The sequence below is a fragment of the Equus caballus genome, chromosome 19, assembly GCF_041296265.1.
Source record: "Equus caballus isolate H_3958 breed thoroughbred chromosome 19, TB-T2T, whole genome shotgun sequence".
NCBI classification, from domain to species: domain Eukaryota; kingdom Metazoa; phylum Chordata; class Mammalia; order Perissodactyla; family Equidae; genus Equus; species Equus caballus.
In genome coordinates, this window is record NC_091702.1 from 43,579,505 (window position 1) to 43,596,162 (window position 16,658).

The 16,658-nt window shown below is 40.0% G+C and overlaps 1 protein-coding gene across 5 annotated transcripts in view; it reads left to right on the forward strand.

The window, feature by feature from the left end:
• LOC111768970 (zinc finger DHHC-type palmitoyltransferase 19) overlaps positions 1 to 16,658 on the forward strand; it is a 43,312-nt gene that overhangs the window by 23,921 nt on the left and 2,733 nt on the right. Inside the window, exon 6 of one of the 5 annotated variants that reach the window (XM_070243536.1) lies at positions 7,650 to 7,828. The exons of 3 other annotated variants lie outside the window; for them this stretch is intronic. In XM_070243536.1, the coding sequence (XP_070099637.1) occupies positions 7,650 to 7,697 (48 nt within the window). In that variant the 3' untranslated portion in view covers positions 7,698 to 7,828. Of the gene's footprint in view, positions 1 to 7,649; positions 7,829 to 16,658 lie in introns of those variants that run through there. One more of the 5 variants, XM_070243533.1, reaches the window with a different exon arrangement.

The following is a 16,658-nucleotide window of genomic DNA, read 5'->3' on the forward strand; positions in this document are numbered from 1 at the left end:
ACCTAATTCCAAGTCCTCAGGACTTAATTCTGTGTTTTTATTGTTTTCCTTCTGGTCTGGGGCTTTTATAAATTGCTGGATGGTAGAGGAGCGGTTTTTTCTCATGGTGATAGAATTCAGTTGCAGTTACAGCCTGTCGCCACTAGATGGGGGTCGAGAGCGGCGTGTTAGCTCTCCGCCTTGGGGCAAGATGGCTGCGCCCACTGGCTTTGTTAGGGGGGAGGGGGTGTTACTCACACGCGCTGGTGTGGGTTCAGATCAGTTCTGTTCTCTGGTCTCCCAAGGCCCTTGATTTATAGGGTCCCCGCGGATGGAAGCTTTCTCCCCGTCAGCGGGTCTCCACTGAATCAGCGGCAGGAGTCCCGGATGATCCCCCAGTAGCGCGGCCCCTCCCCCGCTCCTTCCCGACCGGCGCCGCAGCGATCGCAGACTATAGGGGAGGGAGCGATGTTCTCTCCTACCATTCCAGCGCCTCCGAAGGGGGTAAAGCTAGGTTATGATCTCTGCCTTCTTGGTATTGTAGGTCTCTAACAAGCTGGCATTATGTTTATTCTCTGAAATTCAGTTCTTCCAATCTTTTGTTGTATTTTGGAGGGGAGAGAATCTGGGGTCAGCTCACCCTGCCATTTTGCTCCGCCCACTCCCTTGTACAATTTCTTATGAGCCTACCTCTAATGATCAGTCCTCAATCTTGGGGTTGGGGGCAAAGGCCACTCTAGCTACTTCCTGTTGGAAAGGGCAAAGATCAGGATCAGAGGAATGAAACTGTTTTACTTTTATTTTAATATGTTTTTGGGTACCAGTTGGGGAGAGCAAGATATGCTCTGCATGACTAATATTTTAGTACTCTGATCAATGGCTTTGGAACAACACTTAAACTCACATTTTATGATTAGCATAGATGACCAAACAGATTAGCAAAATAGACAGCCCAAATTTTAGTATACCTTCCATAATGGACCTCAACCCTCAAGGAGTCCAGGAGAAGATGTCTGTAAACCAATCAATGCTAATGCCTGGAACCTCAAGTGAAATCTGATGTGAACAAGTAGCCTGCTGTCTAGTAGTCCAATAAGTAAAGTAAGAACCTGGGAGTCACTTATTACTTATCTTTAGGGGACTGTCTTCTGAACAGCAACTTGCAGTCTGTCGCAGGTCCACTTGACTGTTCAGAGAAAGCAAGGTCTAGAGTATGAAACCAGCCAAGATTTGGGAGATGCCAATAGTGATGTACTTCTATGGCATGATTGTATTTCCTTGTGGCATTTTTCATATGGTGCCATCCAATCAAACATTTCAATAAGACCCAGTCTCCATGACAAAGATGGTGCACAGAAACATCTGACAGTGTCTAGTTCCTTAGTTTGAGTTCCCTTCAGGTCTTTTGGATCATCTCTAGAACATAGAAAGGATCTCCCAAAGTGAGGCCTATATTGTGTAAGCAAGTAACCAGGTATTTAATAAGAAGCATTTTTAGGGAAAGAAAAGGAAAAACAAGGGTAATGGTTGGAACAAATCATAAAACAATTTCTGAGCCTAGGGGATGGTCAGTCAAGAAGATCTCTAGATGTCAGGGTTGAAGCATCCCTGGCAGTTTAAAATGTCTCCTATGATGTCATCAGGTGTTCAGGTAAACCTTTTTGAGTGGCTTATACAGCAACAGGCATGAAGACTGTCCAAACATGGTGTATCATGGTGCCCTCTCTTAGGTTATATGAAGTTGTCTAGCTTCTGTTTGCAGGGCTTCAGGAAAAAGGGTGATTTGAGTTCTCAATGATTCCAAGTGAAAAGGAAAGAAAAAATTGCAAATGTTAATTAGGAGATCGGTACCACATATTTTAGGAAACTAAAAGGGTTCAGGATCCTGTCCTGTTTACATATAGAAGACAAAAACCTTGAAAACAATTAACAGAACCCAAATACAACATCCACAAATGTATATTATAGTTTCTATTGAAACACAATTTTTCTCTCTAAATTTACCCTAATTTTCAACAAAGATAGCCTAATACAGACTTACGTCTCTGCAAAGTAAGTCTAGTTTTAATAGTTGGCCCAATTATTTACATAAGTACAATAAGAATAGCAATTGATCACATAGGCTCTTTTAAATCTGCTTTTCTGGGAGGAGTGACATCAGCATCATGTCAGTGTGAACTCACCTGGGACTCTCTCCCCTCCAACATACAACAAAAAGGGGCAGCCATACTCCAGGAGAAAATATCCTAACAAAACAAAAACATCAGAGAGACACGCAGCCACACGATGGAGGGTGGAGAGGCTGGAGCCCCCCTCGGAGGACCTGGAATGGGGTAAGAGAGTACTTTGTTCCCTCCCCTTAAGACTACAGTCTCTTCCATGGGACGCTCTGTGAGGGAAGTAGTGGGGGAGGGGTTGCGCATTCACCAGATCAGCCAGGACTCCCACAGGGAGGGAAGCCATCAAATGGGGCAAAAGCTTTCCTGCAGGGTGACCTCATCAAGCCAAGACCCCAGGAGACCAGATAGCGAGAGCTGATACAGAAACCCCGAACTGCACACTGGAGAAAGCACCCCTCCCCTGACCCAGTTGGCGCCATCTCGGCTGAAGGCAGAGGGTTCAGAATATGTGGCTCTCAACCCCAACCCAGGGACGATAGGCTGTAACTGCAACAGAATAATATCAGAATTAGAAAGACCAGACCTTCCAACATCAGACACTACATCAAATCTCCAGACCAGAGAAAAAACAACAAAGACCCAGAACTCAGTCCTGAGGACACAGAAATATGTAAACTAAATGACAATGAATTCAACATAGCTATCATCAAAAAACTCAACAAGGTAAAAGAGAATATAGAGAAACAATTCAACAAATTCATGAGCTACTTCACAAAAGAGATTGAAACTCTAAAGAAGAATCAGTCAGAAATATTAGAGATGAAAAACACAATAGAAGAGATAAAAGAAAATATGGATTCTCTTAGTGCTTGATGGGACATCATAGAGGATCAAATCAGCTTAATCGAAGAAAGACGTGTTGAAATGCCCCAGACAGAGGAGGAGAGAGAACTAAGACTAAAAAGACTTGAAGAAAGTCTCCAAGAAATATCTTACTCAATGAAGAAATGCAACATAAGAATTATAGGTATTCCAGAAGGTGAAGAGAAGGAGAATGGAGCAGAAAGTGTGTTCAAAGAAATAATAGCAGAAAACTTCCCAAATCTAGGGGAAGAGAGGGAAATATGTGTGGAGGAAGCTTCCAGATCTCCTAGATTTGTCAATGTAAAAAGACCCACTGCAAGGCATATAGTAGTAAAACTGGCAAAAATGAATGACTAAGAAAGAATACTCAGGGCAGCAAGACAAGAAAATAACCTACAAAGGAACCCCTATCAGGCTTTCAGCAGGTTTCTCTGCAGCAACCATACAAGCTAGGAGAGAATGGAATGACATATTCAAACTTTAAAAGACACGAATCTTTAGCCAAGAATACTCTGTCCAGCAAAAATGCCCTTCAGATATGAGGGAGAAATTAAATCTTTCCCAGACAAACAAAAGCTAAGGGACTTAGTAGCCATGAGACCCCCCCCCCCAAGAAATCCTCAAGAAGGCCCTAATACCTGAAGAAAGAAAAAAAGGGAGAAAGAGGTCACAAAACACAGAGTAAGGAGATAAATAGTTGGACAGAATCGGAATAGGATAGCAAATATTCAAGTACAGCGTTAGGCTACAGGGAAGGAAAGCACCAAAACAAAGACAGTCTTGTCATTTTAACCACAAACTCACAACACAAGTTTGAATAAGATATGAGAATAATAACTTAGGAAGGGAGGAGCAAAGGAACTGAATTGGTTTAGACTAAGGAAATAAGAGGCCATCAGAAAATGGACTATCTTATACACGAGTTTCCGAATACAAACTTCAGGGTAGACACTAAACTAAAAAGCAGAACAGAGACACAAAAAATAAATTAGGAAAAAACAAAGACATCATAAAAAACTATGTAATTCAATGGGTAGACCAAAATACACAGGATGAGAGACAAAAGAAATGCAGGAAAACCAGAAAATGAGTGATATAATGACAGCATTAAGCCCTCATGCATCAATAATCACCCTAAACATAAATGGATTGAATTCTCCAATAAAAAGACACAGAGTGGTGAGATGGATTAAAGAACAAGATCCAACAATTTGTTGCTTCGAGGAAACACACCTCAGCTCCAATGACAAACAAAGGCTCAGAGTGAAGGGCTGGAAGACAATCCTCCAAGCTAATGGCAAACAAAAGAAGGCAGGTGTCACAATACTTATATCAGACAAAGTAGATTTCAAGATAAGGCAGGTAAAGAGAGACAAAGAGGGGCAGTATATAATGACCAAAGGGACACTCCATCAAGAAGAAATAACACTTGTAAGTATCTATGCACCCAACACAGGAGCACCAAAGGTCATAAAGCAAGCATTAACAAACCTAAAAGAATATATTAAAAATAACACAATAATAGTAGGGGACCTCAATATCCCACCCACATCAATGGATAGATCATCCAGACATAAAATCAATGAGGAAACAGTGGAATTAAAAGAAAAGCTAAACCAGATGGACGGACTTAAGAGACATATATAGAACACTCCATCCAAAACAGCAAATACACCTTCTTTTCAAGTGCACATGGAGTATTCTGAAGGATAGACTATATGTTTGGAAATAAGGCAAGCCTCTATAAATTTTAAAAAATTGAAATAATAACAAGCATGTCTTCTGATCATAATGCTATTAAGCTAGACATTTATTACAAGGAAAAGGCTGAGAAAGGGACAAAGATGTGGAGACTAAACAACATGCTATTGAACAAGCAATGGATCATTGAAGAAATTAAAGGAGAAATCAAAAAATATCTGGAGACAAATGAAAATGATAACATATCATACTAACTCATATGGGATGCGGCAAAAGCCATATTAAGGTGAAAACTCATCGCAATACAGGCACACATTGACCAACAAGATAAATTCCAAATAAGCAATCTCAAATTACACCTAACTGCATTAGAAAAAGAAGAACAAAGCCCAAAGTCAGCAGAAGGAGAGAAATAATAAAAATCAGAGCAGAAATAAATGCTATTGAAACAAAAAAGGCAGTGGAAAGGATCAATGAAACAAAGAGCTGGTTCTTTGAGAAGATAAATAAAATTGACAACCCCCTAGCCAGACTTACAAAGAAAAAAAGAGAGAAAGTGCAAATAAACAAAATCAGAAATGAGAGAGGAGAAATAACAACAGACTACACAGAAATACAATGGATTATAAGAGAATACTATGAAAAACTGTATGCCAACAAAATGGATAACCTAGAGGGAATGGATAAATTCTTAGACTCTTATAACCTCCCAAAGCTGATTCAAGAAGAAGCAGACAATCTGAATAGACCAATCACAAGGAAAGAGATTGAAACAGCAATCAAAAACATCCCAAAGAATAAAACCCCAGAACCAGATGGCTTCCCTGGGGAATTCTACCAAACTTTCAGAGAGGATTTAATACCCATCCTTTTCAAGATATTCCAAAAAATTAGGGAGGGTCAAACACTTCCTAACACATTCTATGAGGCCAACATCACACTGATACCAAAGCCTGACAAGGACAGCAGAAAAAAGGAGAACTTCAGGCCAATATCGGTGATGAACATAGATGCAAAAATTCTCAATAAAATTTTGGCAACTCGAATTCAGCAATACAGGAAAAGGATCACACAGCACGATCAAGAGGGATTCATACCAGGGACTCAGGGATGGTTCAACATCTGCAAATCAATCAATGTGAAACCCCACATCAACAAATTGAGGAATAAAAATCACATGATCATCTCAATAGATGCAGAGAAAGCATTTGACAAGATCCAACAGCCATTTATGATAAAAACTCTTAAGGAAATGGGGGTAGAAGGAAATTACCTCAACATAATAAAGGCCATATATGACAAACCCACAGCCAGCATCATACTCAATGGGCAAAAACTGAGCGCCATCTCCCTGAGAACAGGAACAAGACAAGGATGCCTACTATCACTCCTCTTATTCACCATAGTACTGGAGGTTTTGGCCAGAGCAATTAGGCAAGAGAAAGGAATAAAAGGAATCCAAATAGGGAGTGAAGAAATGAAACTCGTTGTTTGCAGACGACATGATCTTATGTATAGAAAATCCATCGGAAAACTAATAGAAATAATTAACAACTACAGTAAAGTTGCAGGGTACAGAATCAACTTACAAAAATCAGTTGTTTTTCTATACTCCAATACGGAACTTACAGAAAGAGAACTCAAGAATGCAATTCCGTTTGCAATCAAAACTAAAAGAATAAAGTACCTAGGAATAAATTTAGCCAAGGCAATGAAGGACTTATACAGTGAAAACTATAAGACATTACTGAGAGAAATTGATAATGACATAAAGAGATGGAAAGAGATTCCTCGCTCTTGGATTGGAAGGATAAACATAGATAAAATGTCCATCCTATCCAAAGCAATCTACAGATTCAATGCAATCCCTATCAGAATCCCAATGACATTCTTCACGGAAATAGAGGAAAGAATCCTAAAATTCATATGGGACAATCAAAGACCCCGAATTGCTAAGGCAATCCTGAGAAAAAAGAAGAAAGCTGGAGGCATCACAATCCCTGACTTCAAAATGTATTACAAAGTCATAGTGATCAAAACAGCATGGGATTGTCACAAAAACAGGCACACTTTTCATCGGAACAGAACTGAAAGCCCAGAAATAAAACCACTCGTTTACGGACAGCTAATCTTTGACAAAGGTGCCAAGAACCTACAATGGAGCAAAGATAGTCTCTTCAATAAATGGTGTTGGGAGAACTGGACAGCCGCATGCAAAAGAATGAAGGTAGACCATTATCTCACACCATACACAAAAATAAACCCAAAATGGATCAAACACTTGAAGATATGTCCTGAAACTCTAAAACTCTTGGAAGATGATATTGGTAGTACACTCTTTGACATTGAACTAAAAAGGATCTTTTCAAATATCATGTCCTCTCAGACAAGGGAAACAAAAGAAAAAAATAAACAAGTGGGAATTCATCAGACTGAAGAGCTTCTGCAAGGCAAAGAAACTAGAATCAAAACAAAGAGACAACCCACCAATTGGGAGAAAATATTTGCAAATCACATATCAGACAAGTGGTTAATCTCCATAATATATAAGGAACTCACACAGCTGAACAATAAGAAAGCAAACAACCCAATCAAAAAATGGGCAGAGGAGATGAACAGACATTTTTCCAAAGCAGATATACAGATGGCCAATAAACACATGAAAAAATGTTCAACATCACTAATCATCAGGGAAATGCAAATCAAAACTACACTAAGATACCACCTTATGCTTGTTAAAATGGCTATAATCACTAAGACTAAACATAACAAAATTTTGGAGAGGGTGTAGAGAGAAGGGAACCCTGATACACTGCTGGTAGGAATGCAAACTGGTGCAGCCACTATGGAAAACAATGTGGACATTCCTCAAAAAACTAAAAATAGAACTAGCATATGACCCAGCTATCCCACTGCTGGGTATCTACCCAAACAATTTGAAATCAACAATCCAAAGTAACATATACACCCCTATGTTCATTGCAGCACTATTCACAATGGCTAAGACGTGGAAGCAACCCAAGTGCCCATTGACCGATGATTGGATAAAGAAGACGTGGTATATATATACAATGGAATACTACTCAACCAGAAAAAAAGACAAATTCATCCCTTGTGCAATAAATGGAAGGACCTAGAGGGAATTATGCTAAGCGAAATAAGCCAGTCTGAGAAAGACAAACACCAGATAATTTCACTCATATGTGGAATATAAACAAGTACATGGACAAAGAAAACAGTTCAGTGGTTACCAGGGGAAGGGGGGCGGGGGAGGGTGGGCACAAAGGGTGAAGTGGAGCACTTATGTAGTGACAGTCAAGAAATAATACACAACTGAAATCTCACATTGATGTAAACTATTATGAACTCAATAAAAAAATTCATATAAAAAAATCTGCATTCCTGGAAGTTTTTATAAAGAATCTCAGATGGAACTTTAGAGGCCTCTCGTGGCCAGGAAAGTCAAGCCAAGGACTTGTCATCAGATTCGGCCTGCAATACCTACAGATCTGGGTGAATTCCTTTCTTCTATTGAGGACCCCCGAAATATCTGAAGGTCCTTGCACCTGCCAGGGAAGTAACCTCCTTTGCTTACCTGGTAAGCTTGTTGAGAATCCTGTAAGCAAGGTACAAGGCCAATATTTTTAAGTGGCTTTATTCTATAAAGCCCAATCTTTGCCTCTCAAAGCTGTATGGTCATATCCGAGTATATGTATGTTTCTCTCAAATATGGCATTCCAGTCAAAGCCTTGGTAATATGACCAGTTCCAAATGTGTACTACTATAAGTAGAACAGATTCTTATTGAACTTATGTAAATAGCTATATTCCCATGAAAATAACAATATGAATCAAGAGTTTTTAAATTCTGGAGGGATGAGAAAGTGAGAAAAAGATAAATGCTTCAATTTTGCTTACAAATTGCTACAAGTCATAGTTAGCTTAAGAGAAGAAGTTTTCCTGTAACCTGGAAAAACAAAACACTAAAATATCAGCAATATTTCGAACAAAAATTCATAAAAATTATAATTATCCTCATCAGTTTATTCAGTCTCATGATATTAACTTTTGATTTTCTGTTAGCAGTTTCATGAGGCCATCAGTTTCTCCACTACAGTTCTGTAATTTCTTACTGAGATCAGTTTCATAATCTGAAAATTGATCAGAAAACTGTATTTTAGAGCAAGCGTCAAAGCCCTTTCCATGAGTCTCTCTGAAGATGAAACATGTTTTCAAAAACCTCAGAGTAAAACAACAACTGTCTGCAAATGACAAAACATTCAAAACTGGCAATTGAGTTAAAAACTTGGCTATTTTTTATAACGTACAACACTTTAAGATAATACCTGGAATTCTGACTGACAACCAGGACAGATCAGAATTTTTGGAATGTTGTGTTATTTTTTTAAAAGAAGCACTTAACATTGATAACATTTACCCCCACACGTAACCTAGGAAGACATATGATCATTTATTTGATAATGCTTCCCATGTAATTTAACATAACAAGTAAGTTTAGCTAGTTTAATATTTTCCTCTTTACAGAAAAGAGAACAAATTCATTGAGAAGTCTTGGGGTTGATTCAAAGTCTCAAAGTTTTCTTTTTAGGTCAAAAGAAAGACTTTAATTTTGGAGAAAGTTCGTCAAAAATATCAGAAAGTTTTAAAACACTTGATCACATAGGAAACAATGCTTAGTTATCCATTCAATTGAGGTGATGACAGAATCAGTCAAAGGCGACGGAGTTAAAAATGTCAGAAGACCTTAATAGAGACACTTCAGTTTTTTGAACATAGGAAAGTATTTTAAGAAAACAGATTTTCTGTCTTTTAGGTAAACTTTCTCAAAGTGAAGAAAAATCTTTTATAACCTCTTTATCAAAAGCAAACAGGACGTTTGAGAGAATTACTTTTTTAAGAGAGAAAGCCAAATTCTAGTCTCGCAACAGCTTACTTTTGTTTTTGAAACTTATTTACTTAATTGAATTCATTTCAATCCCAGCCAACTTGACCATACACAGAACTCCTCAGGGTTTTACTTTCACAAACTTTCTGTCACTTACTTTTTACATTCAGCATTTGTCCCCTGCCTTCTTTTCTTTTTTTCTTTCCTAGTACTTTAGGACAAATTTATCTTTCCTAACAAAGCAAACAAAAATATCTTTATTCATTATATCCTCTTTACTGAAAACATTCATTTTACTTTCCTTGTATACAGAATTTCTAGAAATACTTACTTTCTTGTAGAAAATTTTTCAGCATGCATGAAACATGTTTATTAATAAACTTAGGCATCTTTTAGTTTCCCTGAGATAAGAAGCCAAAGGCAGACAAATCTATGCTTAGTAATCAATTTCTAATATTTTATCTTATGTGGAAATGACCTGGATACTCAACAAATTTTATAACTTTACTTTAGCAAAACTCTTCAGTTTTAAGTTACCAAAAAAGAGTTTGGAAGCTGTTTTTCAAGCATATATATGATAAAATGTAACTATTGCATCCGAAAGCTCTTACTCGCTTTTGTCTACCTCAATTATTTGTCCCCATCAGTTATGTTTAGACTGCTCACAGAGACTTTGTGTGGCACGAAAGCAGTTAGCCATCATCGTAAGCTGTTTGAAGTACACACACCATAATGGGATTACTGTAAAAAGTCCCCTCAAAACCTTTATCCTTTCACATCTACTTCGTTTACTTGTTCCCAATAGTTATGTTTATATTTCCTATGTCTGGGAAGAGGGAGAATCCCTCCCTTTTCCTTAAGGTTCTTATGGCTGGTCAAATAATTAAAACGGCAGGTTAGCAGGGGAAAATCAAACAAAGTTTAATAGCATGTATACATGGGAGAGGCTCAGGCAAACTGAGGAACTCAGCCAACTGGCCGAGGCTACCTATTTAAGTATCTTCAGCTACAGACAAGGAGGACGTTGGAGTAGAGATTTGGGGCTTCAAAGGGGAGGAAGGCAACCCACATGGAAATGGAAAAGCAAATGTTTGGTAACTAGAACTTTGATAAAAGTGGGCTTAGCAAAGATCCTCCCAGTCTACCGAAACCCTGAGTTATCTACGGTGATGGCTTGTCCTGGGGACAGGTCTTTAAATTTCTTTTAGGCAGTTATGGAGGAAAGGTCAAATGTTTTTTCTGAGTCTGAGCCTTTATTGTCTTCAGCTCAAAATAAGCCACATACCAGAGTGGTGCATCTTGGGGTCCAATAACTCACCAGGAGAAGAGGCAGAGTGAAGTTTTCCTTGTCATGGATACCATACCCTGTTGTTCATGAGTCTTCCATACTTAGTCCACCAGGTGTTCACTTCCACAGAAACAAAGACTAGTTCAGGTTCTTTTGGGCTATCTAGCTGTTGACATAACCAGCTGTCAGATTGGTTAGTTAGCATGGCCAAGGCTTGGTAAACTGGCATAAGAGGGTGTTTGGTCTGTGCTTGAGTTGTTGAAAAAGAAAGGGTTAGTAAAAGCAAGACAGGTTGGAAAAGAGCCCATAGTGAAGACTTAGAGAGGGGAAGTAGGATAGAGACCAGCACTCTCCAGTCAGCTTTTAATAAATGATTAAAGACATATATATTTGCTAATAGTTTTCTTTAATGTGTGTATGGGTGTGTGCCCGCGCTTGTGTAGGGAGCTTTTAAATGCAAAGGGGAGAAAATAGGTGAAAACAAGATTTCCTGATCTATGATCTCGCGAGAGCTGTCTACTTCGTGATGTTGGCTACCTCTGGGGCCTGGGAATTGGCCCTGAAATCCTTAGTTTAAGATCGCCTGTGGGGACTGTCTCTCAGTTGTCTTGAGAGTGACATTCTGGGTCTATTTTGGCATGGCTTGCATGGATCCAGGAAGATTGTTCCTTTATTTTGATGGTAGTGCAGGTGGTCAGTAGGACTTCATAAGGTCCTTCCCAGTGAGGTGACAGTGCATTTTTTCTTCTAAAGACCTTGATGTACACCCAATCTCCTGGTTGAAAGGGAAGGCAAGGCTTGTGAGAAGATGGGGGCCATGCATCTTTTACCTGTTGACGATATGCTTCAAGTATGCTAGTTAATTTCTGTATATAGCTAGTCATAGCATCAAATTATTCACTTTAAGTTCCCATAATATTCACTTACTCCAGGAATTAAAGGTTTAGAAATGCCAGTAGGCATCAGGCATCCAAAAACTATTTCAAAAGTAGTCAATCAATATCTCCTATTTGGAGTACTTCAAATCTTTATGAGGGCCGAGGGCAGAGTTTCTGGCCATTTAAGTCCAGTTTCTTGACAGAAGTTTCCTAAAGTCCTTTTTATGTATAGATTTTTACATTCCATTTGCCCTGATGACTGGGGGTGATATGGGGTGTGAAATTTTAATTCAATCCATAAAGGAATGTCAAAATGAGGAATAACTTCAGTTATTAATTTCTTTACCACTGTTGTGGCATCTGCATGTCTAGTTGGATAGCATTCAGTCCATCCACTAAACATGCAGATAATAACCAAACAGTGAGAGTAGCCCAAAGCTGGGGGCAAGTCTATAAAGTCCATTTGGAGCCCCACAAAAGGCAGTGAGGGTCTGGGAGGGCTTCCTGGGGTATGCTGATTTCTCCCAGAAACTTGGTAAGATTTGCAAGTGGTGCACTAGGAAATAATTTGGTCAGAAATTTTATGGATGCCAGGGAAAAATCAGTTACCTTTTAGCTCCTTAACTACCCCCTGTTTGCACATATGTCCCATTTGGTGGGAGATAAGTGCAAGCCAAAAAGTTAAAGGAAAAGGAGCTACGGGAAGTCCATTTGGCCCAATATATAATCCGTCTGATAATTGTTTGGCACCCTTTTTATCCAATTATCTTTTTCAGATTGTGGGGCATTTGTCTGATGTTAATGATATCAGTCAGGGGTAAAGGCAGGTTTAAAAATCGGGTGGAAAAAGGATAAGGGGGTCCGTTGTGAGCTGCACGTTTAGCAGCTCTGTCATTTCCTAAAGATATGGCATCAGTCTCCTTCATATGGGCTGAACAATGAACAATGGCAATTTTGGAAGGCAGGTGAATAGCTTGTAATAAGGCTGCTTTTAAGCATCCCTTAGCAATAGGAGTTCTTGAAGAAGTTAAGAATCCACGGGATTTCCAAATTGTGCCAACAGCAGGGCAGACTCCAAAAGTATATCTGGAGTCCGTGTAAATAGTGGCAGTTTTTCCTTTTGCTAATGTTCGAGCTCTAGTAAGAGCTGTGAGTTCAGCAGCTTGGGCTGATTTTACAGTGGGCAAAGAATAAGCTTCAAGCATTTCATGTGGGGAAACTATGGCATAACCAGTTATTATATTTCTCCAGAAATTTCGCTTACAAGAGCCATCACAAAACACAAGTAAGTCTGGATTGTCTAAAGGGATGTCTGAAAGATCCTCTCGTGGCTTTGAGACCATTTCTATAGTTGCGAGGCAATCATGTGGGATGGAGTGGGGCTCTCCATCATCAGGGAGGGGCGGAAAAGTAGCTGGATTTAAAGTGTTACAATGATGTAAGATGATGGAAGGGTTGGTTAAGAGAGCCTGCTCATAGATGGTCTGTCACTGTGTAGTAGAGAAGTGTTGTTTCCTGTGAACTTGCAAAATAGCAGACACGGCATGGGGAACACAGAGATGAATGGGAGAGCCTAATGTTAAAGTGCTGGCTTTGTCGATCAAGGTGGCAGCTGTGGCCACCTCACATAAGCATGGGGGTATACCTGATGCCACAGGGTCTAGTTGGCATGAGAAATACGCTATAGGACGTATTTGAGAGGCAAAAGATTGTTCTAGAATGCCTGCAGCAATTCCATTATTTTTGTGGCAGTATAGATGAAAAGGTTTGTCAAAATTAGGTAAGCCAAGAGCCAGAGGCATGGATAAAGCTAATTTTAAGGCTTCAAAGGAGGTAAATGCCTCTGAAGGCCAGGAAATAGTCTCTGGAGTGATATCTGGGGGAAGAGTATATAGGGGTTTAGCAAGAGCTGCAAAATTAGGAATCCTTTGGTGCCAGTAACCAGCTGCCCCTAGAAATTTACATGACTGATTTTTCATCTTGGAGAGAGGGATGGACAAAATTGACTCAAAGCCTTTGCGGGTTAGCTTTGGAATGCCTTAAGATATTTCGTGCCCTAAGTGGCTAACAGTCATTTGCACCCACTGAAGTTTAGATCTGGAGGCTTTATGGCCTCGTTCAACTAGTGCCTTCAGGAGAATGAGAGACTGTAAGGGCTCAGTTTGATTACAGAGTAGGTCATCCACATATTGAACAAGAGTGGAGCCTTGAGTAAAGGCGACAGAATCCAAGTCAGCTTTAAGGACTTGGGAAAATATTGAGGGGGACTCACAATATCCCTGAGGCTTCCCCTTGATTATTTAACTTTGCAGCTGGCTTTTAAAGTGAGATCTCCTTTAGCATGTTTAATTAACACTACCTGAAGGGTGGATTTATATGCTCTTACAATATCAGGCAGGGGAAACGTCCTCCAGTGAGACACAATGTCTATCCCCATAACATAATCTATGACACACTCAGGCAAAAGAGCCCCATTCATTTTACACAAAATCCATTTAGATATACTAATGTTTTTACAAAATTTTATCAATTTTTATACCTCTAATCATAGCTTTCAAGGATTCCATCAGTAAGTCTTGGTGTTATAACATTGTGTAGGGGAAGCATTTCCAGCCAGACATAACATCCATTTGCAAAAAGAACATCCAGGTAAAGTTGCCTTGACCTCTTCAGATAATATTAGCTCCAACATTTTAATCTTTATAATCTTATCAACCTTGGCAGCCTAACTGTTGCCCCAAATAATTGTTGGTCAGGTTTCTCATTGTGATTCCTGCCTTCTGGCTTAAAAAATTGTTTTTTGCAAACTGGGGTGAATAGAACATTGAGGCCCACCAATGTTGGGGGGCAGTAGGGGGTCCTTTTAGCCCACCCAATTTTAGGCAGTGTTTTATTAAAACCTTTGTTTTAACCTCATTTATGTCCATTTTATTTATCCCATTTTTCTTTTTAATAACTAGCTAAAGATTTCCCTCCTGCTGAGACAAATCCTATGACTCTTCCCTTTTCTGATTCTTCTTTGTTCTCCCCCCTTGTAATATTTGTCTTATTTACCCCATTGTCTTATTTACCTTAGTTGTTTTGATGAGGAATACTGGCCCTGAGCTAACATCTGTGCCAATCTTCCTCTATGTCATGTGTGAGATTTCACCACAGCCTGGCTTGATGAGTAGTATGTAGGTCCATGCCCCACATCCAAACCTACAAAACCCAGGCCACTGAAGCAAAGCGGGCAAACTCAGCCACTGTGCCACTGGGCTGGCCCCTACCTTAGTGTTTTTGTTGTTAAAGAAAAAATCCTTTAAGAATTTCCAACTTGTTGAGAAGAGTCCCTTTATTTTTTTTTTCAGCTTCTTTTTATTCTTTTATTAACTTGTTTTCATTAGCATCTGTAAGGCTATGAGAGGAATCTGAGACCCCAAATTTGATTGTCTCATCTTTTTCTTTTTCATGGGTTTATAACTGAAAACATCCCAAGTTTTCAATATACAACCCAGAGGGCCACCACTGGGAGTCAAATCTGAGTCCCCCATTATGGCACCACTCACACACACACACACACGATATACATTCACACATAGCCACACAAGTATCCAGACAGATGGAACCAGGAATTGGTCCTTTCCACCAATCAGGGTTCCCCCAAGCAAACTCCACTAACCTGGAACAGAACCCCTGAAGCAGAGGCAAGCCAACAAAAGGAAAAATAGGACTCCGTCAGTTTTAATGAGGAAGCACAGAAAGGACATCTGTTCCAACCAGAAGCCAAAACAGACAAACAAATCTAGAGCCTGATTGTTGCCACAAGAACAATGCGCCTAGGGCCAGTGGTGCCAGTCAGATGGAAAGCTCTGGGGACAGTCCCTAGGTCAAATCACCTGGGCAGCTGTTGAACCGCTTCCCAGCAAATCCCGTTCAGCCAGGGGCCATGGAGCCATGGGCAAAGAGCCTGCTGGCTGGCTTGCCAAATTGTTACCAAATCCAACACTGCTTCATTTACCCATCACACACCAGGGCCAAAAGGGAAAAAAACTGAAACACAGGCTTGTGGCAAGGAAAGAGCTTTACTATTGAAAGGCAGCCAGACGAGGAGATGGGAGCGAGAACTCAGATCCACGTCCTGAAAGGGAAAAAGGTAGGGTTTTTTCCTGGGGTTTTAGGTAGGTGAGGGGAGCATGTGCTGGGGTTTTAGGTAGGTGAGGGGAGCATGTGCTGGGGTTTTAGGTAGGTGAGGGGAGCATGTGCTGGGGTTTTAGGTAAGTGAGGGGAGCATGTGCTGGGGTTTTAGGTAGGTGAGCAGGACCTGTGGCCATGCAGGTTAGGGCCTTCCTAGCAGCCTGTGTTGGGCCTGGAAGACCAAATGTCTTCCTCCTTGACTGACTGGGCTTTTCTGGTTAGTTTTCATCTTCAGCCTGCGTTTGGCCTTGTGAGGCTGAATCTTGGTGTCTGGACCTTGACTTTCAGGGAAAGACAGCTCACTCACATACTAAGAAGGAACACAAAGACCTGGTTAAATGATTGATTGTGCTGAATGTGCACAGCTGCAGTTAGCAAAGTTTCTCTCAAAGTGTTTTGCTCCAGGGAAGATTTTTTAACTTCTTCATGCTCGGTTTCATATTGATAATCCCTACCCATGCAAAACCCAGATTAAATCTTCTTTTGTATTTATCAGTTTACCCCACGTGGGCCCAATAAATAGGGCAGCTCTTACAATATCATTGAGCAGATGTATAAAATATGAAGAATGTTAATTCTATCTCTTTTTTAATTTTTTGGTGAGGAAGATTGTCCCTGAGCTAACATCCATGCCAATCTTCCTCTATTTTATGTGTGGGATGCTGCCAGAGCATGGCCCAAGGAGCAGTGTGTAGGTTTGCACCCAAGATCCAAAACTGTGAACCATGGGTTGCCGAAGCAGAGTGT